General features: G+C 38.4%; 1 protein-coding gene across 12 annotated transcripts in view; it reads right to left on the bottom strand.

Moving 5' to 3' along the window:
• The window catches only part of ptprsa (protein tyrosine phosphatase receptor type Sa), a 230770-nt gene that overhangs the window by 22611 nt on the left and 184678 nt on the right, over positions 1-23481 (bottom strand). For 8 of the 12 annotated variants that reach the window (XM_086088834.1, XM_086088833.1, XM_086088837.1 and 5 more), the window contains 11 exons: positions 23247-23341; positions 22905-23155; positions 22343-22430; positions 21407-21619; positions 21129-21289; positions 18882-18997; positions 14061-14108; positions 10113-10210; positions 6436-6559; positions 3761-3936; positions 377-496 (listed from right to left, as the gene is read on the bottom strand). In XM_086088834.1, coding sequence (XP_085944960.1) covers positions 377-496; positions 3761-3936; positions 6436-6559; positions 10113-10210; positions 14061-14108; positions 18882-18997; positions 21129-21289; positions 21407-21619; positions 22343-22430; positions 22905-23155; positions 23247-23341 — 1490 coding nt within the window. The remainder of the gene's footprint in view (positions 1-376; positions 497-3760; positions 3937-6435; positions 6560-10112; positions 10211-14060; positions 14109-18881; positions 18998-21128; positions 21290-21406; positions 21620-22342; positions 22431-22904; positions 23156-23246; positions 23342-23481) is intronic. The other 4 variants (XM_086088839.1, XM_086088845.1, XM_086088842.1 and 1 more) reach the window with 1 other exon arrangement.

Below are 23481 nucleotides of genomic sequence, written 5' to 3'. Positions count from 1 at the left end.
AAGCTATCAAATCTTGAAAATGAAGTTTTTGTAAAATACAACTTGACCCCAGTTTCCACAAACATATGCATTATTATTAAACGTGTCTGCCCCAGTACAGGCTCTTCAAGTAAGGGGCGGCCATTAATCACACGTAAAAAAAAAAGAGAAAGAAGAGTGGAGTTAAAGGAACTTTAAATTAACTTAAAATTTATTTCCATACCCCTAATATATATATATATATATATATATATATATATATATATATATATATATATATATATATATATATATATATATATATATATATATATATATATATATATAGATAGATATAGTGCATGAATTTACTATGCAAGATTTATGAATTAGCTCACAGTATACTTTTTTTTTTTACCTTGTGCAAGGAGAAGGTGCGCATACAAAAAGTGGCCAACTCTATGGTGTCCAACAGGGTTACTTGGGTCATACCATAGGTTTCTGTGCCACGACTGGGCCAGTACTGGTCACATTTTATCTGTGAAAAAGAGAAGAGAAGTGAAAAAAAACAACTGGTAAGCAGGTGTGTAAAAAAAAATACACTATGTGAAAACCTGAAAAGGAGTCATTGTAACAACATGCTAAATGTCACAGAAATACATAGAAGCTGTTGGAAGCACACAACTCATCTCACACATCCCAGAGCACCATGTGGATTAAAACAGCAGTGAGAGCTGACAGGAGCTCCATGGGAGCTTCTGTATATCTCACATCTGAGAAATGCACAGCAAAAACACAATCACACCGTCTCGTTTTAATTTCCACAATTCCCATCTGCACCCTTTACTATACAATACCCTAATGCAAAAAAGTCAAATCTATTTTTCATTCAACATCTGCTCGAACATTTGGTTTCCAGTGCTTGGGCAGAAAGCCTGCAAAAACACATCACCTGCCTCCAATTTCAGTGCATCTCATTCGCTTTCATTCAATATGGTGTGACACTCTGGAAGACTTCTTCTCTCTCATTTCCTGCTCAAACTGACACTGAGCTTCCAGCGGCCACATGTCCTGATCGTGTCTGACAGTGGAGGACAGCGCCTGTCAGGATTGTGCGCAGGTAAACAACTGAGAAGAGGTGAGATGAAGTGGAGACATCCGGAGTAAGTAGGTCTGATGTTGACACTGGTTTGCTTTGACAGTATGAAGTCACGTTTGTATTTTTGACACACAACAAGTCCACTTGTTGTGAGGAAATTCAGTGTTTTCTCATTTTTATGCTGTTTGTTTTGGGACAGTCATCTTAGATTACGTCTGAAGTTCCCAAGAAAGGCCTCGAGTGACAAGTACTAGTCATGGACCAATATAAAAACATATGACTGTAAAGGGGATATCCTGAGACCAATTCATATAGCTTTAAAAAATATTGAAAGAGTCAAAACTACTGGAACACAATCATTTTCTTGTAATAACTACAACAAGCCTGTGAGCCATTGACATCAACAAACTCATGCTTCTTTTGCAATGCTTTTACATTTGAACATACTTTCCTTCAGTTTGTTTGTTTTAGCTGCCCCCTCATTCTCTTCAGCAGGTAAAATGCATACTCTATAGGGTTTCATTGACTCGTTCACCCCCAACCATTTTCACTGAAGCAACCCCCTTCGCTCCCGGCTGTTTTATTGGATTTTGACAGATTTTGCAAGGTCCACAGAATATTGTGTTCTATTGCTATAAAAACCTACCAAACCTACCAAAAGAAAGAATAGAGTCTCTTCTTCCATCAGGATTATCATTAGAATATAGCTGAGTTTTGTCAATATTCACATTCCTGGTGAAAACACTGTCAAAAAGAGCTTGTTGCAACATGGCCCTGGCTGATCTCTCACTCTCTCTCTCTCTCTATATATATTATATAAGCTTGTATGCTTCATTATTTCTTATATCTCTAGCTTTTACATCACTTTGGTAAAGGTTTGTTTATGTCTCATCAGTCCAACAACTCTCTCCCAGAATAAGAAGTTCATTTAGGCTTACCTGTGCTTTTTGGCAAATTCAAGCCTGGCCTTCCTATTCTTCTTGCTAATTAGTGGTATGCATCTTTTTGTGTAGCTTCTGTACTTTTGTTCATGAATTATGCTATCTGGATTATGATACTTTCATTCCTGCCCTAAGGAGTTTGTTACTGATGTCACGAACATTTGTTGTTGGGCCATTTTTACAGCGTCCACAATATTTCTGTAGTCAACTGCTGCTATTTTCCTTCATTTAATGTCTGTGGTTGTACTGGCAATGGCCAAAGTTTGTGAAATGGCTCTGATGGATTTCCCGCCTAAACTAAATGCAGCCTGCATGTATTAGGACACACCTATGCAAGAAAAAACATATTTCAGTCAAATGTCCCAATACTTTTGTGTTGTTTAAAAAAAAGGGGTTGTTTAAATAATCCTGTAAGTGTAAATACTTGAAATAAAAGCTGATCTCTTGTCTCACATTTGTCTTTTGATCTATACAAAAAAAAATGTTTTTGGTCTAAAGCAAAAATAAAATAATTGGCCTCACTGTTACCAGAACTTTTTGAGGTGTGTGTTTGTATAGAAGCAAATCATTAAAAAAAAATCATCAGGCATTTTCTTGCAGAAAAACTTCCTGGAGAAGTGGAAGCTGTTTAATAGTTGTAAAAGGGAGACCAACTTTTTGTTTTGTTTGATCTATGACTTCTCTAAAGTGTATAAATATCATACACAGTAAATTATGTTAAGTAAATGTGACTATTTAGTACAGTAGGCTAATATTTACACTTGGAAGAGAGTAAAATAAAGAATTGACAAAAAAATAAAAGTCACTAAAGGGTTGAGGAACCTTCCGTTTGGGAGACACACTAGCACCTGAGCTATGCCCCTCCTACTGTTTGCTTATCTCCAAGAGGAGACCGAAAACATTGTTTTTTGCTCTTGGACTGAGGAAGATTCCAGCTGACACGAGCGATTTACTAACACACAGCAGGAGCTGCATGACTCAGGGAGTAGATCGGCTGTCTCCCGAGCTGAAGGCCGGGAGTTCTTTCCTCAACCCTTGAGTGATTTTTATTTATTTTTTCAATTCTTTATTTTACTCTCTTCCAAGCGTAAATATTATTCTAAAACAGAGTCTATTGGGTCCCACTCTAAATAGAGTCAATTTTACTCTACAGAATTTACCATGTACCACCTAACCGCCTAACTTTATATCTAACTTCTTTCATCAGCAGACTGCAGCGGGAGGTAATGGGCACGGGTGCTGCAAAAACTCCCCATCTCACAATAAAATTTTAGCTTTGCAACGAGCAGCATCTCTCGCTCTTTTTGCAGAAAGGCACAGCTGTTTTTTTTTGTTTGTACAGAAACTTCTTTCACTTTTGTAGCTGTGAAGAAAGAAGTAATAAAAAACAAAGACACAGCCATGTCCCCTGTGAATGTTGCCCAAACTATCAGATGAGAGCAGGTAGACCATTCGTCAGAAAACTGTCCCTGCACTGCATTCGCCACCCCATTTAAATTTCACAAATGTAATTTCTCTTCCTCTCTGAAAGGGAGCCATCTCAAGAAAATAAAGTCTGATTACCTGCCAATGAAGTTTGAGTCCACATCTGGGAAATCACTGAAAAGCTGTACCATTTTTCACATTTTGTACACCGGCTTCATGAATCAGTGATTTGATTTTGATGTATATTGTGGAACAGCATTTTAAAAAGGCTACCGCAGTCACTGGAGGCGAGCCGCAGAGCGAAAAACAAATGTTGCATACGCTTGAGCAGACGTACCCGTGACTTCTCCTCCAGTCTGGTCATCATGACCACGGTGGCTGCTCTCTGCTCCCACACCATCCTCCAGAAGTCCCCAAAAGTTTCGGGCAAAGGACCCTGGGTGGCAATGTATGCGTTCTGCTTCCTATAGCCGTCAATGTAGTTGGCATTGATGTAGTCGCTACCTGTGATCCCTAAACAAAGAACACAGCAAAATGCCTAGGATGAAGCAGTGGACTTTTTTTTTTCTCCAAATAATGTTGTCATGTGATCATGTCCTTGACAATGCAGAAACAATTACCTTTTCCTTACCAGTGAAGGTGTAAAAATCTTACAAGGTTAAGTGTTTAGCTTGTTGTGTCAGATCATATACTAACATGGAAACCAATTTAAGGTTTTGGGGAATATATGCCCACAAAGCTACACAACAACACGTTATACATTAACCACAGGGATGACCGGGTATATACAGTATAGGGCTGAAACTGACGATTATTTCAGTAATCAATTAAACTGTTGATTATTTTTCAATTAATCAATGAATCGGATAGGAATTTTTTCTTTCTTTCCAAAAACAGGACATTATTTCAAATTGGCAGTACACAAACGCAACGCAACACAAGTTCTTCACTGCAAAAACTGAAATCTTAAGTAGGATATAATTTCTTAAATTTAACCTAAATTTGTTTATTTTGCTTTGACAACTTAATTTTAAGTTACTTATTACTCAATTATCTTATTTGATCAAGCAGTCTCGGCACTGAGTGTTAACAGCCAGTTTTAAGTACTGTGAGGCTTAAAACAAGCATTTTACACATTTTAACGATGACAACTAACCAACATCAAAGGCCCTGAACTGGGCTTTAATAAATTGAATTTTCTTATCTTAAGATGTTGCATAATCTAGTAATAAGTAAGATAAATGGAAAAATACAAGTATGAAAATGATCAGACAAAAATGCAATATAGCTTAAGTGGTTTGTTTCGTTATATTTACTAAGTTCATTTTTCCTTGTTACAGTACATGCACAATGGTCTAGGGGTAGAGTGTCTACCCTCAAACTTGAAGGTTGTGGGTTCAACCCCTGGCTGGGCCATACCAAAGACAATAAAAATGGGACCCGTTATCTCCCTGCTTGACTTTCAGGCTAAGTTATCCAAGTGTAAAAAAATACTTATGTATTTTAAGAAAATAGTTATTTTTAAAAAAGCTTGAAAAAAGTCAAAATGATTTGTTTTTAGTCTAAAAATACTATTTTCAAGACCGCAGTGGTTGATATGGGCCTAGTATTATTTTCCAAAATCTTACAGGTAAATGTAAGTACAATTTTCTTGTTCTGTTGGCAGATAATTTCGCTTATTTGAAGTAATAATTTTATACTATATTTTTTTCTTAAATGTTCTACTGTCCTTTTTGCAGTGTTAACTCTCGACTATGTCGAGGAACATATATAAAGCAGCACCATCTTGATGCCAATGATGAGAGCAACACTTGTGATCTTGAACTCTTGCTTTCACTGACATCGTATCGAGTAGCTATAAGTATCTGCAGCTGAAAGCGCAAACTTCAAAGGTGAGCTATGTAGATCACGGTTGCTCCTGATACTGAGGGCAAAAGTTTCAAGTGTGCTTTAAGTCTGTTGTTTGATCATGCACTGTGCTTATCTGTCACCAAGCTCTGATCTGCACATGCTCGAATCAAAGTTGATGCCAGTGGGGCTCTTGGTCCTGAACACGATGAGAAGACAAACTTTTACAGTCCTGTCAGGTGAAACGGAAGCTGGCATTTTGTGTTTTAAAGTCACGTCCATGTGGGTGACGTTGCAGCACTCAAGCGACAAACAATGAAACACTTGACTGGGCTAATTTAAGAGTTTTAAGAGAAACGAGACGTAGTGAAAGAGAAGTGGAAGAGAAACGTATTGTGAAGATGGAAAGCGATCAGATGCACACAAGAGGAAGAAAAACTCAAGAGTTGAAATTAAGAACAAAGACTATAAGCAATGCAAATTCCATTAAAATGGATACCGCACTATCTGACAGTGGTGACTCGGTTTTAGTCATGGCTAAATGAACGGAGAAAAGGCGGCGTGCATGAATTGCTATTCTGCTGCAACTAATGGCAAAATCACTGCGGTGTAAAATAGAAATTTTAGACTTGATTAATTTATGTATTTATGGATGAGGCGTTTGTTTTTCTTTTTTCTCCCTCTGTGGGCTTTGGATAAAAAACATTTTATGTTGCACCCGCAAATTGTGAGGTGTTGAAAATCTACTTGGAACAGTTAGCTCACACAAAAGGAGTGCATGGAGAAGAAGCGATGTTGTCATCATTGAGAGGAGTCAGGAGTTGTTCTAGTGTTGCAAGCCCAAAACAAAGTCAGCGGTGAAGAGTGACTACCTCTGGCAATGTCTCGAGCGATTTAGGAGTCAAAGGAAGAATTTTCTAGCTCAAGCGCCGTGTCTGAGGACAGTTTAGAGGGAAGTGGAGGATGTTCTGACAAATAGGCTGGTGCAAACAAATTCCTGAATCACGCTTAAGTGTGACATCAAACGGATTGCCGAACTAAAAGATGGCCACAACAAAAATTTATTCAAAAGCTTGGGCCCAGTTGAACTGAAACAAGTCCTTAATTCACATTGCGACAGTTTAATTTCAAAATGTTGAAAACAACCTTGTGAGTGAGCCTTACCCTCAATGGGAGCCAGGATGACGCGGGAGTGGTCGTATGCGATGACATTGGCGTAACGATTTTTGGGCTTGTTCACCTCCAGGTTGGAGTGTTCCCAGGTGAACTGCTGGCCTGGATCAATGGACTGATGGGGGGCAAAGGCAAAAGAACACAAAAGGAAGAACTTAGATGAGCCGTGTAAGGTAGCGGTACAATTTGACTGTTATTATAGATGGGTAAAGGAGATTGAGACACATTTTCCATGTTGGAGAAATTTATACTTGAGAAACTCATCTTGTAATAATAATTTGTAATAATTTTTTGCCAAATAAAAATAACATTTATTAGCCAAGTATGTAAAAAAACAAACAAATAAAAAAAACACACAAAATAAATTGACCAATAAAGTAAGACAGAGTGTGGTCCGCTAACCAGCGTAGAGTTTCTTAGATGTGAAAAAAATATGAGGAAGGAGGGAGGGCAAAAAACAATCCATACTCCTTTAACAGTATAGACCTGGCAAATAAATGAATGAATAAATAATAATAAATGAATGAATAAATAAATCAGTTGAAACACTCAGTCAATCATACAAGTTTAAGCATGACATTTGTGAAATAATGGAAACTGAATTCTTCACTGCTTCCTTCGATGGGGAAATGTACTGTCACACCTTATAAACCATGCCAGAAGCCACTGCCAGAATCAAATTCAGAAAATTGCATGGAAAAAAAAAATCAACAAACTCCAAATGCCCAAACAGAATGAAATAGATTGTTGATATTGTTCAATTGAATATGGGTGAGGAAAGCTGTCAGTGGTTGTGTGTGGTCTTTTGAGAATAAGCATCAAGTGTGACAGCTTCAGGAAGGAAGGAAGAAGGCTGCAGTTTGTCTCTCCACACGTCGCCTGAAGCAGCATGTCACACGTGCTGTGTTATATCTGTTGGTCTTTGACATCATTTTGACAAAACACTACTTATGCAAAATGAGTAGTCAAAATATAGAACTGGCACAGCTCCCAGGACACACTGATCTAATATTTCATATTAAATGTTCATATATACAGATCTATAAGATATTGGGAAATTTAGTTAGACTAAGGGTTTTCATGATAACATTTAAGGTAGTGGTTCTTAACCTTGTTGGAAATCCTAAACAGAAGCAGTTTCCTTTATGTTCATTCACCGAACCCTTCTTTAGTGAAAAATATGATTGATTGATTTTTTAAATTCAAGACATAGGTGGAGGGTTTCTTGGTTAAAAAAATGAACAGGGAGAGTATCCTTTTCATCAGGCTCTCTTCACCTTGAATTCAGAAAGCGTTGTGATCAGGTATTCCCCGTCTGCATGCAGCTTAAGGAAGTGCTCCTTTAGTTTTGCTCGATAGCTAGTTGTACTCGACTAGAATTTCTCAACTTGGCACTGCAAATCATGCAGTTAGGACGCTTAATCTACTCTATATTTATAGACCACTTTAAAACAACCACCGCTGTACAATACAAGATACAATGAAAACAGCAAAGGCCCCAGAATTGAACCCTGTGGAACACCTTACGTTCCGTTATACATGTGAATTGATATTGCAAATATTCGTCTGACCGCTTTCTTTTTTGTTCGTATTTAGTATGAAGGGATTACAATAATAAAGAAATTCATTCACACAACCGTTTGGCAGCATGCAAAGAGTGGCGGCAAACAAAACATAAATAGTAAAGTCAAGCTAAATTGTGGGCAGCTTTTTCTTTCTTATTGCTGCTCTTTGTTATGAAAGCCTGCTCTCTGGTCTCAGCAAATCCTCAATAAGCGGGCCTCCGCAGCATCTCCCTCTCTTGCCTCTCCTCTCCATTTTTCTTTCTCCCTCTACTTCCTGCCTGGCTAAAAACCAATCAGTCAACGGCCTGTAGAGCGGCGCTTGGCAAGCCTGCGCGTATGGACGAGTGGCCATTCATCAGGAAAATAACAAAATTAAAATTACACTTCTCTATTTAATTTGGTCATTTATTTTTCCTGAGGGCTGATGGGGTTGTTTGAAAGGGCACGAGGATGGCGAGAGAGTAAAAGATAGATTGGGAAAAGAGGAATTCACTCTTTAAGGCAAATAATTACACTTGCCATCACGTCTCTCGCCTCCATGAACCAAACAAGCTTGTCCCTTTAGCGCGCAGCTCGGCTGTAGATGTATAAATAATAGATAGTCGAGAAATGCTGCAATGCTTTGAGAAGTCATTATCCGCCAAAACATCCAACATCTTCAGGCGGGCATGATGATGGCAATCCACGCTGGTGTACCCTCTTTTCCACCTCAGCCGCTCGTGCAGCAAGGCGACAGGCACCGTGATTTAGGGATGGCGAGCGGTAGATATTGCTTGTATGCAAACGAGAGCTGATTCAGCGCTCTTGATTTCTAATCAACTCCAGTGTCATTTATAACCAGAGCGGCCGCAGAGCTCAAGACAGCTCCGTTAGCCCCCACCCTACATACACGCATTCACAACAACACTACGCATCAGCTGAGTAAAACACAAAGCACCTGCATGACAGGAAATCTATGCCATACAAGTGAGTTTCTGATGTGGTGAATATTTGAAATACAAGTAATCGAACTTACAGGGCCCAACCGATATGGATTTTTTTTTAGGCTGATATCCATGCTGATTTTTTGGCAGAAAAATAAATAACGATTACAGATTCATCTGTCAATTAATTAAAAAAATATATATATAATACTTGAAATAGCTGTTTTTTATTACAATGGGTTTATATGCTACACAAATATTCACTATTTACGTGCCGGCGTGGTCCTCGCAAATAACTCTTGTTTAAAAAAATAAATAATCCTATTTGGTTCCCAGAATGCATTGTGTGATGCAATGCATTTAATTTATGAAGTTAGAAGGACATTAATCATTCTCATATGTGTGTTTGTGTTACAAGTAGTTGAATGTGTGTCACATTTTATGGGGAGAAATTTCTCATAATTGTTCACACAAATATATTTGTGATTTTCACGTTTTTCACATCCACAAACATTCACGATCTTCACGCGTTTTTCAGATTTACAAGTATCCGTGATTTTCATGTTGTGTATGCATTTATCATGACTTAACATTTGTATAAGCTCAATTCTGCTTGTAAGTTGTAGAATGCGAGTTTGTGGATCGTGGTTAGTACGCGCATTTATTTTTTAGACAAACATCACGCTGATTCAAGATACTCACACACAGAGGTCCTCAGATATGTGTGATGGGAGGCAGTGTTGCTGTCTCCAACACACACTAGCCGTCTCCTGTTTTTTAAAATTGGAAATTGAAAAACTGAAAAAAAGCCTTTATCTCATCTCTTATTATGTATTATGTGTTAAGGTTATTTTAATATTTTATACAAAAAAATCTGACACTGCCTGCAGGGTTCACAAACTTTTGAGCAGCACTGTAAATATACAGTATATGTGCGTGCGTGTGTGTGTGTTTCTAATACTCACTCACATTAAATGGTCTAATTCAACACCTTGCCCAAGAAAGTAATATAGAATTGACCAACAGTATCATAAAGATGGTACCTGAAGCAAATACTAATTTCTCATTTTAAAAGTTTGCACCATCGGTGACAGAGAAAAAAACCCCCACACCACCGTAAACATAATGGACGCTTGTGTTCTCCAAAATCAGAAGGATGAGAAACTTTCCGCCCACGCACCTCGTATTCTTGGGAGAGCTTCAGGTTGTCGTTGGCTTTGAGAAGCTCTGTGTGCTCACCCAGTTCGGAGATGGGAATGGGGGGGTGATTCATCATACCTGTTTGCCAAAACAAAGGAGGAAGAAGTAGCAGAGAAAGAAAGTTTTGATATATTAGGACAACTTTGCAAAGTATACATTTCACACAATGCAGTGTTTATGGGTGAGAAGCTCTTTGCAAACAAAACATTGTTGAATGTTGGGTTTTAGTGATGGGGAAGCTTGTGCACAACATGGTGTAAGTTAAAAGAGCATGTATTCACTGGTTATGTTATTGGAATTTGAGCTTGCGGAAAGCAAACCACTTTACATAGAGAAGTGGGGTGGGGTTGAACTGTTGGGAATTTGATGATAAAATGGTAGTGATGAGGATTTTGTGGCTTTATATTGAATCAGACTTGTTTCAAAATGAAAGGCAATGGTAGAGAGTATACTCTTTCTAGATTCCAGCGCATCAGCGCAAAGCAAAGAAGCTAATTTCACTTCTTTTTTTTTTAAAGAAAGAAAAACACCCTCCTTATTTTCAGAAGTAACAGCTTCGAAGAACTGTGAGAACAAAATCTATGTTATGTTTCAAACAGTTGGATATTCAGTTATTTCAGGCTTCTTCCATTGTACTGACAGTCCTTATTAGTGACAACAGTCCACAGCAGGATAGTAAATTACTGTCCTGCTGTGGACTATCTTTACTAAGTCAGGGCCAGATACTCAAGCACTGTAATAGAAAATGGACCAGCCATTAGGACTCTTTCCCCACATGTGGCATGGCAGTATTTACTTTTTTTTTCTCTTTCTTTTTTAGTTTGGGGCTTTTTATCACAACACCAAGCTCAAATGCCAAATGAATGTTTAAGTATTCACAATGAAAAAAATAAAATAGGGCATGCAAATCAGAATGATCACATTAACCATCTTTCATTTTCTCTCAGTCGAGTCAGAAGTCAAGAGGGTCAACTATACCGTTTGCTTTAGTTGCACTTTCTAGGCCAACTCTCAGCTCTGTCTGTCTTCATTAGTGACAGCAGTTTATTTTACACACAGAACAACACTGCAGCAGCCACCTCATGGAGATTTGCGAAGATTACGACGAGAGCATGAGACAAATGGAGATGACATGGAATGTCATGACGCTCTCCAGAAAATGAGTAGACACGCTGAATTAACAGATTACTTGGCAATAGCGGTGTCGTGGTCCTTGGAGAAGTGGAGAAGATACTCAAATTTTGCTCATTTTTAAAAATCGTCTTATTTTAGAAACTGTGATATATACTTTAAGAAAAATCTGTCATTTGTACTTGCTCACAGCAATAAAGTTATCGTGACTAGATTAAGAGACACTGAATTGATGTCAAATTAATTTATCATGAGACAAATATAAAGTATAAATAATGTTGTAAAACAACATTTAGTGAACAATGAACAAAAACAGAGAAAAACAGTCACTATTAGACCTCAATATTGTTTTAGGTCGAATCTTAAAGTTTTAAGTCAACCTTAAACATTTCTTGGCAATAACATGTTACTCTCCAGGAAGTCCTCGAGTTACAGACGAGTTCCGTTCCTACGCTGGCAATGTAACCCGAATTTCGACTTAAGTGGGATTTCACTTTTAAAGTCGACATTACAAAAGCTGGTGAGCTAACAGAGACACTCAAATCATCTTCAGGTATTTGGCGCATTCATCTGTTCATTCATTAAAATGTACTCGGTAAGTGAATGCCAAAATATGAATGCAGGGTGCAGACGCACCACTTGGAAATGAGTTATTTATAATTTTTTGCCACAGGAACACAGCAAAAACTTAAATTGCAAATTCAATTTGCTTGTCAGTTTAGTCACTTGAATTTCAGACGGAAAGGTGTAAGATGCTACGCTAGAAAGCAGGGAATGTGTATGCAAATGAGGGGTCCGCATTTCTTCTGCGGAGAACAAGAATTGGATCTTTCCAGTGGAGATCAAAGAATGTTTGTGTTGTTTTTTTTGTGTGCATATGTGCAAATGCCTGTACGGTTGTCCACATGCATTTGTGAATGTGCGCGGCTTTGCAGACACACTCCATCAATTGCTTTTACTTTGGGCAGCCCACATTACCGTCTGCATGCATAAGTGCTCGCAACAGTTCACTAGATACATCATACACCCAAAATGAACCACATTGCTGCAGGAAGAGACAGATGGCCGTACATTCTTTATTCCATCTTTATTACGGGTTTATCATCATCTATCTTTGTACTTTGTCAGCAGAACTTATCACACTCACATTGATGGACCTCACAAGTCAAAGCTCTCACTGCGTCCTTCAAAAATGCATTTGTTCTAGAGAGAGCAGTCGATTCCTTCCGTTGTCATTTATACAGAACACGCTGTATTGAAATGTTGATTAAAAAAACAACAACTTATTTTGTTGTAACCCTCACTCAAGCAAAGTTAGTCAAGGACAAACTGTTATTCCCAACCCTTCTTCCTTTCCCTCCCTTTGTTCTTATGCTTCTCCTCAACTGCATTTTCCCACTACACGCCTACAGACTTTTCCCAGCACAACTGAATTTGATCAATAAACAGACAACAAATTCCAGCATCTAAATATGTATTTCAAATCTCGCAATTTGTTGCTTGACATATCTGAGATGTGTAATGATTCTTTATGATAGGCTCCTCCCCAAAGTGTTTTTTTTTTTTACAATGCTAATTTTCATTTAAAAAGTAAGAAGCCCGCATGTAGGATAGTAAAGGAAATAAAAGGAGGGGGAACACTTGGGTTTTTCCTTTGAGGGCCACATAGAGGATAATCGAAGGGCCACTTTGACATTGTCTGACTTTATTAACTCATTCAAACCCAAAAAGGTGTAAACACGTTGTTAATACTTTGTCCTTCACTCCCAAAAATGTATTTACATGTTTTTTAAATTGTTTTTTATGCAAGAGCATACAGAAGGCTTTGATGCAACTTCTGACATGAAGAGGTGGCTTAAAGCAATGGTAGTTATTATAGAAAACGGCAAGCAGGTGGCAGCAGAGTATAAGAGACCAGCCAGGGCCATGTTGCAACAAGCTCTTTTTGTCAGTGTTTTCACCAGGAATGTGAATATTGATGAAACGTTGCTATATTCTAATACTAATTGTTGCAAAGCAGAAACAGGTACAAATATACTATTTTTTCTGATGAAAGAAGAGACTCTAATCTTTCTTTTGGGATGTTCCATGTTTTTTTTTGTAGCAATAGAACACAACATTCTGTGGGCCTTGCAAAATCTGTCAACATCCAGTAAAACAGCCGGGAGCGATGGGGGTTGCGTCAATGAAAATGGCTGGGAGTGAATGAAGTGAACACTCTAGAACTAATAAGTCAAGCAATTATGCACAATAGTTATTTTAGCGAAGTTTTTGTTGTTTTTAAACAAGACAAACAGTTTGTGATTTTCCATGATTTTGGGGTGGCCCACACCCCTGTTTCCCGCCAGAATAGTTCTGCCCCTGCCATGAGCACATCTGCACATTCAGAATCAAAAAAAGAGTAATTGGCCGTAGTGTGGACACCCCTGGGTCAGCGAAAATACTGAATACGAATTTTTGAATGGAAATGGTGCAGTGGGGGTAATCGAGGAAGCACAGCCACAAGAAGGTGAGAAAGATGGGGAGTGAGATAACAGCAACGTCACTTAAAAAATATATCTCTTCATCAGCAGATGTGATCTCAGTGGTTATTTATGCACGTGGGATTAATGCATAGCTGACAGCCAAGTGAATACTGTGACTGACTGAGGAGACTCAGTAGACCCATAGAAACCAACTTAAAAAAAATTAGTGCAGATATTATGCTGGGGAAAAAATGCAATTCATTTGTAAATGGACACAAGCAGTGCTCAAAAACAGAAACTGGTATGCAAATACCAAAACCATAAAGACTAACTTTCATATTCAATTTCAGCTGCACTCTGAGGACTGTTTAGAGCAGAATCTGAAAGAACAGCAAACATGGGAACATGTTTCACAAAGTCGGTAATGTAACAGAAAATGGTCACGGAAAACGGACAAATGACTGGAGACAATGAACAACATTTTGTTTTTTTGTTTGTTTTAAATATAGGGTACAAGAACGGCCTGAACAAGCATTTGGTGCCAGGATTTAGTATGAATCTTGTGCGTCACATTGTGCATATCTTTGCTTAAAAATAATCAAACAGACAGTTTATAGTTTCATCCGGAACCAGAACTAATCCTGGATCCAAGGGAAAAAAAATATAAACAGATCTTACAATAAACACCACCAATTATATAACATGACCTGATGTCATAGTTAAATGTAATATTGTATATTATATTTAAATGCCAACACATGTAAGATCCACCAACTGCATTGATGAGTTTATAATATCAAAGTGTGGATTTCCATCAAAATTGAATGGGATAAATGGAAGAATGTATACCTACCCATCATACGAGATTGTAGCCTAGCCTCAAGCCAGCACGCAAACCAATGTGAAAAATGTGATGAAAACGAAATACAAGACACGTTTCCAAGTCCACAAGTCTAAGATGAAAGAATGTAGAGTGCTAGACAAATGTATTCATCTCTTTCATGAATGCCAACCCAAAACACTTCATGCTTATTGGTGAAAATTAATTCCGAGAGTTTGGCTGACAGTTCTGCAGCCAAAGCCGATGGGGGTGTCAGTGCCAAAGGATTTTGATGAAAGTTAAAAATCTTATCAGCGCCGCATGAGAAGTCTTCTCCAACCATTCTTGGTAGACTCAAACTAGTTACTAAGGAGACAACTGGCATCTATAGATAAGTGATCAATACATTACCTAATTAGTAAAGTTTTATAGGGTTACCTACCAAAAACATTAGAGAAAATGTGTTTTATTTTATTTTAGACACTGTGCAAGTTTATTTTATTTATATGCTCTGTATTTTCCGACACGAAACCTCCGTACGCAACACGCTGGTCTTTTGGTGATTCCAAGAGCCAAAAAGAAGTCCACGGGTTCTAGAGTGTTTTCGATTTGGGCTCCAGTGCTCTGGAATGCCCAACCCTCGGAGGTCAGAGACGCTACCTCTGTAGAAACGTTTAAATCGCGTCTTAAGACTCATGTGTACCTGGTGACTGCCACTGCTTTCTTTCCCTCCCTTCTCCACGGCTTAGAGAGGGAGTTAGGTGTTAATGACCGATTTGGATGCTGCATTACGGGTTCTGTGCTGGTTGACCGGGATACGATCCGGGGAGGACCATCACTTTGAAGTTGCCGCCACGGAGATAGCTGCTACGACCAACCGGGCTGGATTTGGATGAGGACCCACTTCCCTGACGTCTTCTTGCTGTGCTTCAATTTCTTCAACAGACTTTCGCACTATTCTAGTTAATAATGTTGATCACAAACTATGTGCACTTTTGCCCGTTCGGCATCCATTGCAGCCTGATCATCCTGGAAGGGGGATTACCACATTTGCGGTCCCTTCTCAAGGTTTCAAATTTTTTGTTTTCTCCAATATATGCGCCATTGGGGCGACATGGCAGACTTGTTTGCGATTCAATTGTTGTCCCTTTAAATTCAGTGCACAGAGGCACACGGACTACATGGCTGAAGGACATGCTGGAGTCCATCCATGAGACTGGAGCACGCAAAATCCATTTAAAAGTAACTGCAAGAAGAGCTCCACTTGTGGATGATTTAAAGTTGGCCGTAGCAGAGTGGGTACTTGGAGACTGCCTTTTACCCCCGATCGTGCGTCCATGTGTGTGAGAGCTTTACGTGACGTGCAATTGTTTCCCATGTCCTCATTAATAGTTATCACACAAAAAGTGTCCAACAACCTGGACTGCTCTGTGTGTTATTTTAATGTTTATAATTTACTTTAACATCCATGATAATTTTGATTAGTATGTCTGACTTTAACAGTAGGATACATTTAGATAGCGGGCCATTGGTTGTTTAATCAATTGTTTTACATGTCAGTTTTACAGTAAACTACTACTACTAAACTGCAGCTATTATAACAATATTTTATAATAATAATAATATTATTTTAAAATGTTGTAGTAAAGACATAAAGAAGGATAGTTACCTGAAGTGAATCCCAATTACTTTAACTAGTACTGCGTTTTGACTGCAAACTAGGGATACATGTAGAGACAGGAGAAGGCACAAGGACGAAAGAGATAAAATATGGCAAAAGGGTGGACTTGGAGGGAAAACGAGTCAGCGCTCCAAGCAAAAGGCAACTTGATTGGACACAGAATGTAGATATTCACTGAGTTGTGTTGCTTCATTACTTTGGCCCCATTTGCCAATTAAACCCCGGGAACCAGGGAAGATAATGAAAAAACGAGCCACTCTGCGCCTTCAGGAGTATTGCGATGTCAATTTGAGGCGATCACATGACCAAAGACACACACACACACACACACACACACACACACACACACACACACACACACACACACACACACACACACACACACACACACACACACACACACACACACACACACACACACACACACACACACACACACACACGCACACTTTCAAATACATTAATGAAGCATTGCTTATGGGAAAAACAATCAAATAGCATTTCAGTACTGCAACAGCACCATGGGTCACTGCCTCCCAATTGCCAATACAGCGTATGCTCAACTGAATGGAATGGGGCCGAGGATAAGAGCACCGGGAGCGTGCTCATTTCAACAATGCTTGCTTTTAGCTGATGGTGATGTTCACAAATGCTCACCGGCCCACTTAATTGGTCTAAACCGTCCATTTAAATTTAATTCCCAGGGTGCAGAGATAACAACGTTGGCCAATTCTGCACAACGACAATGGGATTGTGGAGCGAGAAGGTGTGTTTAGAGAGAACTGTCTGCATGTATTAGTCAATTTTATGTGGACATGTTTAATCAAGAGAATGCAGGATGTCAGATGGCCTAAGCAAGTGACCATTACGGTAACCTTGTCATTGCACAGCCATTCATTTGAAACAGGCTATGAATACTGATCAGGATAAATACGAAGGCCGTATTATCCCTAATGCTCACACAAAAGCACACAAGGTAGTATGCAATGCATGTTTGTGACCCCAAGGACACTGGAAAAGACCAGCGGCGGTTTGAAATGTGAATCTTTTGATGGAGAAGATTGACCATGAAGTAAAAAAGGAGCCAGAAAAGCAAAAGCAGAGAGAGGGGGTGTGGGGAGCGTCTTTTCGACTCCTGTAAACATCCCTCGACTTGGCGGGCTGAGAGAGGAAAAATGCGTTTCAAATTCAAGTACCAGTCTCTCAAAATGTCTTCTGCCAAATGAGCTGCCAGAAGAGAGAGAACACAGTCGACGAGTGGAGGCATCAGCAAAGCAAAAGTAAGATGAATGATAGAACAAAAACTCTCAAATATATCCCGTAAGCTTCAGCTAAAGGAAACTAAAGATCAGGCTCCACTTTTTATTTATTTAGAGAGTGCTCAACATAAATGATTAAACCACCTTGGAAAAGAAAGCTCAGTGAGAAAAACTTACAGAATTTTGAACGTGATTAGACTCACCTGTAATTTACCTCTTGTGAACTTAGATTAGCAGACTTTAAACTGGCACTTGTAATGTACTCATTTTTTCTTTATTGCAACAATAAATGAATTAAAAAAATTTTTTTTTTTGCAAGCGCAAATTGACAAATCACTTATGTGATTCTGCTATGGAAATCACTGATAAAACAAATTAGTTGATACTCATTTATGTTAAGTACTGTACTGTATTTTAAAGATACTTCTTGATAACTGGATATTTGTTTAATAGATTTATACACAATATGTTCGTAATAATTTTGTAGATCTGAAATGTTACCCGTTTAGTTCAAACATTGTAACCAAGTGCTTTTTAGTAGGGATGGGTGAGTACCGACGCCATATCTTGTGTTCAATTAATTCAAGGAAGGTGGGAAGTCGGATATATCCCACTTCTGATAAATTGTTGTTCTGGTTAACACAGTCAGTCCAAATCACGTTGGGTTATGAGAAGTTATTTATTTCGAACAACTAAATTATTGTTTTAACTTATAATAAATAAATAGATAAATATGTTTATAATTGTGCAAATTATGTTTTGCCATTTACAGTCTTTGTATCTGCGGGGGTCGCCCATATGTCGAGTGACTTCAGATTGAAGTCAGTCAATGAAGGTCCTTTTTTTTTCCCAGCTTCGCAACTCGGATCTCCGAGTCCAAAGTGCCGTTTCCGTGCACATTTCCTGGTATGAAATCAAAAAATTCCGACTTTCCACTGTTCTTCAAATGCAGCCTTATTTCAATATATTGGTATTCACAATGGCTGGCAATACATCACCATTTTACTATCAGGAACTAGAAATGAGAAATTATAAGAATAGAAAATTGCCATTAATTTCATGCAATTTTAATGAAAATGCTATATTGGGATATATAGGTCTTACTAATTTTATCTATAAAAGTACTAGTGGTATCATTACTTGGTATCCGTGACTTCTCGTTGACTACTCGTACTGGTATTAGCCTGAAAAAAAAGTGGTATTGAGCATCCCTATTTTTTAGCTAATGATTGCTAATATTATTATTATTTACTGGAATTTTGGTAGGGAAACAATGTACGTAAATGGAGAGCCTTGGGCAATTAAAGAAGATTCAATAGAAAATCTGCATCAACCAAATCTTCAATAAATAAATAAATAAAGCTCAGTTTTGAGTTGTGTGGAGTTTCTGTACCTGGCGTTTGGAAGTTGATTCGTCTCATTTCCACAGGGTCGGTAGGATGGTGAGGTGTGATGTCCGCGTTGTTCAGCAGACATTTTGTGCGTGGTTCTGACTCTTTTCTCTTGCGACTGAATAGTAAGAAAAATGGGGAAAAAACAATTCAATGCCCAACAAAGAACTTAAAGCTCTTCATTGCAAAAACCGTCTCTAAGCTCACTAATGAGCTTTTTGAAAAACAATACACCACAATGCTTGAAAACTTGAGTGAAAGCAAATCAAGAGCTCAGAAGCAAATTACGTGCACATATGTGAGTGTAAAATCTCCTTCAACCACACTAATTAAAGGTATCTTTTTTGCTGAGGCAATCTATATTGCCTTTGCATTGTCAAACGTGATAGAATTCAGCCGAGCCTTACCTGTCAGGTTTGCTGTTTCCAGAGAAAGCAATAGGAGTCAAATAAATACATAAAGATGGTGAAAACACACAAGGAAAAGAGGGAGGGGTGAGTCAACAAGAGAGATAAATCAATAGAGAGCAGTTTGAGATTCACGAGGGTCGCTGATGGCCCAGCAAAAATTGCAAGATAAAGCTCATTAGCATTAGCAGGAGGTAGCATGTGTGTGTGTGCGTGCGTGTGTGTGAAATCAGAGTGTGACTACAGACGGAGGAGGGTAAAGTCAGGGCCAAGGGCAGAGACGGGAAGCACTATTCACCAGGGAGCGATTGGAAGAGCGGGTAGACAGGAGAGTGAAAGAAAGAGACGAGAGGGAAAAAAAAGACAGAGATTCAAGGAGCGATGTTACTCTTCCTAACCATCAAAGCGGAGGTAAGGCAAGGTCAGACTGGGATCATCTGACAGTAGTAGCATCTCGTTGGATTGTTCATAGCAGCCCTCTTAAATGAATGTAGGGTTCTGCCCTGCACTTTTCACAATGCTCAGTAGGAGCGCCCACACACTCAAAACTCAAGTGTCAAAAGTACCAGAAGTTAAGAAATAGCAGGTTGATCCTATGTGGACAAAAGTCTTTGAACACACCTTGGGTACAATAGTGGTTATGATATTTTTTGTAATGATTTATACATTGGTATCATTTTAAATCAATAAACTTTGAACAGGCCCAGCCCACGAATAGCAAAAACCTACGTATATCGGACACTAAATGAAATGCATTGAAAGACATTTTTTTATCCAAAAAACACTGATAAACACTGAACATAACACTGTAATTTCATACTGTGTGCGGCAGTACCATCCATGAACTTGACATTTCTTTAGAACGGTCTATAAAGAATGAATACACATTTGATAAAGTCAGCCATATTATAAATAAGTGCTAGAAATTAAGTATGAAGTCGAGGACCCTTTTTTATGTTCTAGCCCCCAACGTAAATAAAGGGTTTTCAATACCTGGTTGCATGAGTTTGCTGTGGAAGAACAAGCAGCCCTAACATAAGCCTCATCGTAAACACCTTTGAGATGAACTACAGCAGAGAGGCCATCTTGTCCAACTCCATATTTTCTAACAATATCACTTCCTGTTTTTGTAACAGTGAATATTTTTGTCCACAAAGTGTATCAAATATATTAAGGAATTAAACTAGTTCCAATAATGCAAATTGAGCAATGAATTTGAAATATAAGAAGTAAAAATATTTGTAACCATAGACAGTTCACTTTTTAACTCTAGAAATTCAGTTTTAGAGTATTATATTTGCAGGTTTGCAATGTAACCTTTGAAATCTCAAAGAATCTCATCTTCGCTTTTTTTTCTGACCCCTCACTTCTCAGGATTTTAACAAGACACACTTTTTAGATTTGCATGCAACCATGCTGTTGGGGCTTGGGGTAGCATGCATACATTAATATACAACAAACCAACATTCAACAGTCATTATTTTTATCGCAGTAGGGGATTCTCTAATAACAAAGAAAATAACTGGTCCAACATCAAATGATGAGATATTCATTGTGTTTTGCTAGATGAGGGGGGAAAAAGCCCCACGTTCCTAAAATGTTAACTTAGATTCACTTGTGAATCACAGACATATAGCGATGATGCAATGTTTTTATTTCTATTGCGCCATTGGGGACTAAAAAAAAAAGAAAAAAATAATATACGGTAGTTTATACTTCCAAATGTCTAAAATAGAATAAATTGTATACTGTCCTTGACATGTGCCAAAAGGAGGTCCTACTTTCTTATTCTTTTAAATAATAACATTCACCGCCAAACCAAAAGTAAAACGGCCAACTCACTTTTTATACAGGAGAATTGCGATGACAATGCAGATGATGAATACGACGGCCAGGACTGGGCCTACCACCCAAATTAGCCCATCGCCGCCAGTCTCGATTGGCTCGACCAATTGCTCAGGAGTTAACACTGTGTCAGTGTAAGGACTGGTTGCAAACATTTTCTGATTAGAAAACACACAAAACATTATTATTATTATTATCCCAAGTGCTAAAATACCTTTAACTGCAAACTTGCAAAGATTGACAAGTGCTGAAAGTGTTTATAGGAGAAAACTTACCCCGGCAGTAGCGTTAAGCTCTGCCAAAAGGAAGAAGACATACTCCTGCCCAGATTCGAGGGCTTTGTTCTCACAGCTGCTCTGCCGATGGTCGGAGCCCACGGTGAAGCTGGAGGGAAGCTGCCGGAAGCAAGCGGTGATGTACGGCTTCCATTGGTCCAACTGGCCCAGTTGACGACGTGAACGGCGCTTGGGGGTCACCTCCCGCAACAGCTGTTTGATGCAAAGGCTTTGTTAGTTTTTGTGTGTTTTACATTTGCATTCAGAAGTAATGTGTTGTGATGCCAAGTTACACATTTTTAATCTGACTGTTTTCACTATTTTTACTATATTTAGTTTTGACAATCGAAATGCTAATACTAAATTCATAAAAATTGCTAATGAATAAAAAAGAGCTGAAAAACATGTTTTCTTGATGTGTCAAGTTTTCTGTGGGTAAGCTTGTGCATATTTAAGTAACACATTGTCAGTAGTTGAACTAAATTCAAGGGGGGGAAAAGGAAAGTTATATGTAAACTGCACACAGACAGAATGAATGAAATCCCAAATCCAATACGCTTGGTTGTTGTTGATCTGGCACTCAAGGTGACTTTGAGCTAGTACAAGATGAGTTGAATTTTCTCTTCTGCATACTTCAGAGGAAACATTAGAATAACTGAGATGTTTGCCCATGGTGTCCACAATACATTTTACAACAACACAAGCAAATAATGTTGCTGAGGGTTATACTTTGTTTATTTACATGGAATCTTCTAGTTAAAGTAACACGGAAACGTACTTTTTCTCATATTATTCATTACTCTTCGCTAATAATCTGGTGTTTACATAGAACCATACAGAACTGGAGCTAATCATTGCAATTACTGTAATGAATGCAGTGTGGCAGTAACTCAGCATGTAGTGTCCATTCGGCCTCCACCCTTTTCAAAACCCTACCTCTTCCATGTCCATCTCATCAGGAGTCTTTAGGTTTTTCACAGTCCCTGTCGTTCTCTTTAGTGGCACCACAACCACATAAAAAATCCTTAAAGACAAAACAATAAAGCACATTATGAAAAAACAAACAGACAAAGAATGTTGATCAAGTCTAAGTGGAAATCCCACGTGTTTCGAACCAAAAATATTATATCCCAGTTATATAAAAGCAATATTATACATGATTAAAATTTTACAATTAAAATTCACAAAATAATATAACCTTTTTTTAAATCTAAAAAAACATTTATCCTTTTTAACAACTTATCCTGTTCAATGCAGCTTATCCTAGCCAATTTTGTGTTTTTAAAAAACAATGTTTTAATACAGTACATGGTTTTCACTATCAATGATGATAATTTTCTTTCATTATACAGTTTTCATTGCTATTATATTATTGGCTGATTGGTTGGGAGAAATCTCAGTAATCTAGTGCCTTACAGCAAAGGCCCATTTCGCAGGGTTACAGCTACATAACTGCAATTTCAAGGCTAGATCATTCATTTCAGCAAGTTATACTCACTTGACATCCTTGCCGTCAACTGGCGGGAAGGACATGGTGAGAATATTGTCAGGTTCTGCGTAGATGTCTAGCTTCGGTTTCTTGACCAGAATGAGGGGTGCAGTCCTGGCCACAACACGGTGTCTCGGCCCACCATCCATGCTTTCTTGGCAAGTCACTCTGAACTCATAGGTGGTATTATGCTTCAGCCCAGTAATGAAGACCTTTAGCTTCCTGGCATCGATGTCCATCTTCTGACGGTTGTATTCAATCTAGAATCCAAACACATGGTTTAAAATTTTGCACAATTTCCAGGTAGAGTTTGTGGAAGGCCATTTTTTCAAAGAAAGTAATCAAACTTACCGTGCATTTGTATGCGGACCTGCTTTCAGAAAACTTCCATGCAAGGACAACTGTGGTCTTGGTAGCCCACTTGATGGTAAAATTCTTTGGAACGTCTGTTTGGTTGGCAAACGGAAAAATGTGTATATTCAGTGCACTGAACATAGCACCAGAACAAGAGAAAAACTCTGGTTAAAGCAATAAAAAAAATAGTTGTTCCCCTGCAACGTTCCTCTGGTTTGGAGAGTGAGAATCG

Source organism: Leptonotus elevatus, chromosome 11, assembly GCF_054856555.1.
Source record: "Leptonotus elevatus isolate MCC_2025b chromosome 11, RoL_Lele_1.0, whole genome shotgun sequence".
Classification (NCBI taxonomy): Eukaryota; Metazoa; Chordata; class Actinopteri; order Syngnathiformes; family Syngnathidae; genus Leptonotus; species Leptonotus elevatus.
This window is presented reverse-complemented; position numbering and strand designations above follow the sequence as displayed.